The sequence below is a fragment of the Galeopterus variegatus genome, unplaced genomic scaffold, assembly GCF_000696425.1.
Source record: "Galeopterus variegatus unplaced genomic scaffold, G_variegatus-3.0.2 Scaffold80, whole genome shotgun sequence".
Classification (NCBI taxonomy): domain Eukaryota; kingdom Metazoa; phylum Chordata; class Mammalia; order Dermoptera; family Cynocephalidae; genus Galeopterus; species Galeopterus variegatus.
Genome location: NW_007726191.1, coordinates 682,654 through 688,488, shown reverse-complemented (window position 1 = coordinate 688,488; position 5,835 = coordinate 682,654). Strand labels below are relative to the sequence as shown.

The 5,835-nt window shown below is 44.9% G+C and overlaps 1 protein-coding gene across 1 annotated transcript in view; it reads right to left on the bottom strand.

Annotated features, from left to right (window-relative positions):
• Positions 1-5,835, bottom strand: part of NUP188 (nucleoporin 188kDa) — a 59,527-nt gene that overhangs the window by 53,095 nt on the left and 597 nt on the right. Inside the window, exon 2 of the mRNA XM_008579660.1 lies at positions 5,470-5,604. Within this exon, the coding sequence (XP_008577882.1) occupies positions 5,470-5,604 (135 nt within the window). The remainder of the gene's footprint in view (positions 1-5,469; positions 5,605-5,835) is intronic.

Sequence of the window (5,835 nt, the reverse complement as noted above, 5' to 3'; positions counted from 1 at the left end):
CCGGTTTGCTCACTGGGTGAGTGTGGTGCTGACAACACCAAGTCAAGGGTTAAGATCCCCTACCGGTCATCTTTTAAAAAAATAAAATATAAATAAAAAGATAATTATAAATGAGGTAAGAGCACTGAAGGAAATGTGTCTGATTTAGATAATGCCTACACTGAGAACTGAAGGATGAGTGGCTATTCACTAGACAGAGAGAAGAAAAACATGTTCTAACAGAAGCAGCAGCATGTGCAAAGGCCCTTCAACAGGAAATGACACTAAACAAGACAAAGCATAGTTGGAGATGATGCTGAGGAAGCTGCCAGAAGCCAAGCCATGCCAAGGACCAGGCCTTTTCATCCACACTTGTCACTGTTTCCCAATCCTTCAATATCATGGCTAACCTCCTATGAGCACTGTCAGCACAGCCAGAGTTCTGCACACCTGCACACTAAGAGAGCATGCATATACACTCCCACACACAATTAGGGTTCCCTGCATATTTTCTTCTTCCACCCTGTTCCAACAATTATAAAGAATTATAAAGAATGTTCACCACTGAAAAGATTTACTGGAGAAGGCATCGGGGAGAAGGTGGATGACATTAGAGTTGATTATATAGTGGTAATGAGCACAGGTTTTAGAATATGTCAGTAAAAAAGACAAAAAGGAAAAAAAAATTATAAATTTCTTTCCTAAAGGAAAATGCTTGAAGACAGCAACTTCAATTCTGTTAAATCAATAGCTACCAACTCCCACAACAGCACAAAGAAATCACTAATCATTTCTCTGATAATAAGATAGTATTCACTGTTCAAAAATAATTAGGAGACTAGATCCAGTTAATGAAACAAATGTATCCCTTTATACTGATAATGCATGGGTAATAAGTATGAAGAAAGCAAGCCATAAGTAACTAAAAACATAGAGGCAAGTTCACTATTTAAAGAAATTTATGGGCTGGCTGGTTAGCTCAGTTGGTTAGAACATGGTGATGATAACATCAAGGTCCAGAGTTTGACCCCTGCACCAGCCAGCTGCCAAAAAGAAAGAAAGAAAGAAATTTACAGCAAAATTTTGGAAGCATGTCTTCTATAATGGTAGTAATTATCCTCTAACTTGTTTGATAAATCTGAATTAGCAAAAAATAAAGGCAAGACTTTATTAAAAATGGCATATATTTTGGGCCAGCCCATGGCTCACTCGGGAGAGTGTGGTGCTGACAACACCAAGGCCATGAGTTCGGATCCCATATAGGGATGGCCGTTCAGCTCACTTAGGAGAGCGTGATGCTGACAACACCAAGTCAAGGGTTAAGATCCCCTTACCGGTCATCTTTAAAAAAAAAAAAAAAAAAAAAGGCATATATTTTTTCTTTACCAAAGGTAGCCTCTCGTTTGCACAAAACTGATTAGATTCCTATTACATATAACACTCATAACTTCTAATGCAGCTAAGAGTACATCAAAATTAGTGAAAACAAATTTATAATTTATTTATAAATTTAGGCTTTTATATGCCTAAACTAGATCACTTTTTTTTTTTTTTAATGACCGGTAAGGGGATCTTAACCCTTGACTTGGTGTTGTCAGCACCACGCTCTCCCAGTGAGCTAACCGGCCATCCCTCTATGGGATCCAAACCCAGGGCCTTGGTGTTATCAGCACCACACTCTCCCAAGTGAGCCACGAGCCAGCCCTGATAGTTGTCTTTTTGTGCCTGACTTACTTAACATGATAGTTTCCAGTAACCACGTTGCTGCGAATGATAGGACATCATTTTTTAATAGCTGAGTAGTATTCCATTGTGTATATAGCAGGAATTTTTGATGACAAGAATAGCCAACATTTACTGAGCAGTTATGTCAGGCACTGTGCGACAGTTTAACACTTTGTCTTACTGAATACTGACAGCTTACTTATGAGGCAGAGACCATTATTTATTATGTTATTTATTATCCCTGTAACCTCAACAGGAAACTGAGGTTTCAGAGTGGTTAAGTAACTTGCCTAAGGTCACAAAGATAATATATAATGGAGCCAGGGTTTGCATGACTCCAGAGCTTTACATTACACTACCTGACATTACATTACACTACCTCAAGCTGCACCCAAGAATTCATCCTGCAACAATGACATCAGCTGAAGTGAAGCTTTCTGTTTTACAATAACAGACCATACCCTTAACACAATGGCAGGCACATGCGAGGGGCTCAAAAAAATACATGCTGAAGGAACAAATATCAAAGGAGAATGAGATGAGTCCCTTTTAGACCTGCAATCTAATTGAAACAAAAAATTTAGAAAAAACAAGTAATTTAGGGCCAACCCTGTGGCTCACTCAGGAGAGTGCGGCGCTGGGAGCGCTGAGGCCGCGGGTTCGGATCCTATATAGGAATGGCCGGTGTGCTAGCTGGCTGAGCGCGGTGCGGGCGACACCAAGCCAAGGGTTACGATTCCCTTACCGGTCACAAAAAAAGAAAAAACAAATAATATATGCAGAAGTGCCTAGAGAAGGCAGAATAAAAGAATGGTAGTTTATCAGGAAGGGAATCCTTGTAGAAATAAACGTCATGGGTTCCTGAATTCTTACACATTTACTGGTGTAGGAATAGTGAGGATACAAATAAATCTAAGACCTTCATGATGCTCATAAGCTTAGTGTTGTGAATGACAAAGGATATTAAACACACATTACACAATCAATAAAAAGGAAGAAAATACTAAATGGCATGATATAACAATTAGAGATAAGGAAGGAATATAACCATACAGAAGACAAAGAGTCGGAGAAGAGAGATCACTGGGAACTGATCAGGGAGAGGGGAAAGATTTCACCTCAAATTGGGACCTGAATCAGGTAATTCTCAAAAGACACAATAGATACGGCTGGAACCTTGATGTCCTATCTAAAGCCTCAGGGAAATATTTTCCATATATGAGGGGTCTTCAAAAAGTTCATGAAAGATTGGTGTTATAGTTCAATTCCTTTTTTTTTTTTCCTTTTTGTCTTTTTTCATGACCGGTAACGGGATCACAACCCTCGGTGTCGTGCCCGCACCATGCTCAACCAGTGAGCGGACCGGTCTCTATATGGGATCCGAACCCTCAGCGGGAGCACCGCTGCACTCCCAAGCGCCACCCTCTACCGAGTGCGCCACCAGGCCGGCCCTCAATTCCATTTTTACACAAACTTTTTGAAGTATCCTCGTTTATTTTCAAGAAACTAAATTTATGTTACATCTCTCATTTATTTGCACAATAAGTAAATAAATTTGAACTAAGTATTTGGGGGGGGGAACTAAGGCACAAAAATTAAATAACTTGCCTCAAAGAAAAAATCTTATTAGAGACATCCCGTGGCTCACTTGGGAGAGTGTGGTGCTGATAACACCAAGGCCACGGGTTCGGATCCCTATATAGGGATGGCCGGTTAGCTCACTTGGGAGAGCATAGGGCTGACAACACCAAGTCAAGGGTTAAGATCTGCTTACCAGTCATCTTTTACAAAAAAAGAAAAAAACTTATTAATCAGTCCCATGTTCTAGGAGACAACATGGAATTGCATTTCTTTTTTTTGTCTTTTTCGTGACCGGTAAGGGGATGGCAACCCTTGGTGTGGTGTCGCCCACACCGCGCTCAGCCAGTGAGCGCACCGGCCATTCCTATATAGGATCCGAACCCGCGGTTGGAGCGTCGCTGCACTCCCAGCGCCACACTCTCCCGAGTGCGCCACAGGCTCGGCCCTGGAATTGCATTTCTGAAACAGATGGAGTTAATGGAGACTGGAAATTATCTTCCTTAGAGAAATCCCATTGGTTGGAAATCTTTGCATGAAAGCTACTGGGAGGTTAGGGATAACAGTTTCTACAATTTAGTCCTTTTTTTGGTAGAAAGTTGAGACAACCAAGCTACCGTGATGAGATCGTTCTTTTGAGAAACACAGTTATATCCACATGGAAATAATAAATAAAAGAAACTACTATCCATGGATGCCCTGATTGACAGATGAGGTACACCTGTCTTCTGTTAACTGAGATTTAAGCTCAGCAGCCAAAGCGTCTCAAACTGCAGTTCTATTTTTTTTTAGCACACCTTCGCCACTCAAACTTCTACAAACACATTAACTGAAGAGCACAACATACCCAAAAATGCCAATATCCAAACTGACTTTCTGTCAAACCCTGAGTGACCTTCCCAAACTTCTGAGTGATTTAAAGAGCATTATTCCACTTTTAACTAGTGTCAAGTCATATTAACACACACAATGACTTTCCTACAAGAACATGCTTCACACCACCTCAATTCTCCCCTGAAAAAGATTCACATTTGGAGAAATCAGAGGTTCAAAATGATGAGGTGACCTGTCTGAGGTCATATGAAATCAGCAGGCACCAGCAACAGAATTTAAGTTTTCTCTTAGTCCAGACCTCTAGGCATTTCAAACACAAAACTGCTGCTAAGCGCAACCGATTTGGAATATGCCTTCCAGAACTAAAACAAAGATCTACAAATACAGACCATGAGCAAAGCAGGGCCTAGAAATCCTAGGGTCAGTGAAATTCCATCTTCAGGGATAAGTGTGGTAGGTCCCCTAGGGTAACCAAAGCACGCTGGAAAGCCAGTGCTTGTCTCTTTGATTAAAGAACACGCCTTACCCTGCAGGAGCTAAAGTTACCGAGGCCCTACAATGACTAGGAAACAGTCCTAAGAAAAGGAAGGCACAGTGACCACAACGCTACATGCCTGATATAAAGGCTGGAACCAAACTGGTCCTCACGAGGTAGAGAGTCCAAAGAAGAAAATCTCAAAAAAAAAAACAAAAAACAAAAAAACAAAAACAAAGAAGAAAATCTCCCTTCCAGCTGAGAGGCGAAGGAAGTGGTACCAGAGAAGACGCGCAATGTGCAATGAGTATTTACTGAGAGTCTCTCACATGCTCTTCTGGGTGTTGAGGACACAGAAGGAAACAACACAAAAAAAGTGGGGCAAACATGGCTGGCACAGTGAACAATAAGCGACGGGGATGTTTGATTCTGTCTAGGCGGGAGGACGGTGGGGAGAATGCAGACGCTTCTTCAGACTGCAACGCTGCCGGTGGAGGTGTGGTGACGGAGCCGTGGCGCTGGAGTCGCCCCCGCGGCTCTGAGTCCTCGCCTCATCACTCGGCCCGCTGGGCGTCGGGCTCCTGAGTCACCTGTGAACTAGAAGGCGCCTCACGGAGCTGAGAGGAGAACGCCCGTGAAGCGCTTCTCCAGCGTCCGGCGCTCGTGAGCGCCCGGTGAGAACGGTGTCTCTCTGATCTAATATTTCATCCCCTCGTCCCGAAAGCCTAGCGGAGCGCCTGGGACCTCCCGAAGGATGTGGGATGTCGGCTGACGGCATCAAAGCAGGAAAGAACGAACGGGCGCGCGAAGAAAGAGCGCACAAGCTGCAGGGAGGAGGCCCGGCGCAACACGAAACACCATTCCCAACGAGAGCTCACGGGGAGCGGGCCAGGCCCTTCAGGCGACCGCGAAGCTCCCCGTCGCGCCTCGAGCGAGCGTCAGGCCGGACCAGGAAGCGCGGGTGGGGCACCAAGGGCCGCGCCGGCGGGGAGAGGGCAGGAAGGAACAGGGGCCTGGATGAGGAGACGGGAGGCCCAGCGCCGAGGGAACGAGTGAGGAGCCGGCCCCACTCCTGGAGAAGTCTCCTCAGATCCCGCGCGCGGGGACCGTTTGGCCGTAACCGCCTCGTGTCTCGGCGCCGATCCGCCCAGCCAAAGTCGACCCGCCACCGCCGCCACATCCCGCCCCAACTCCCCACCCCTGCTCCCGCCCCGCTTCCGCCCGGCTTTGACCCCGCGCCTCAC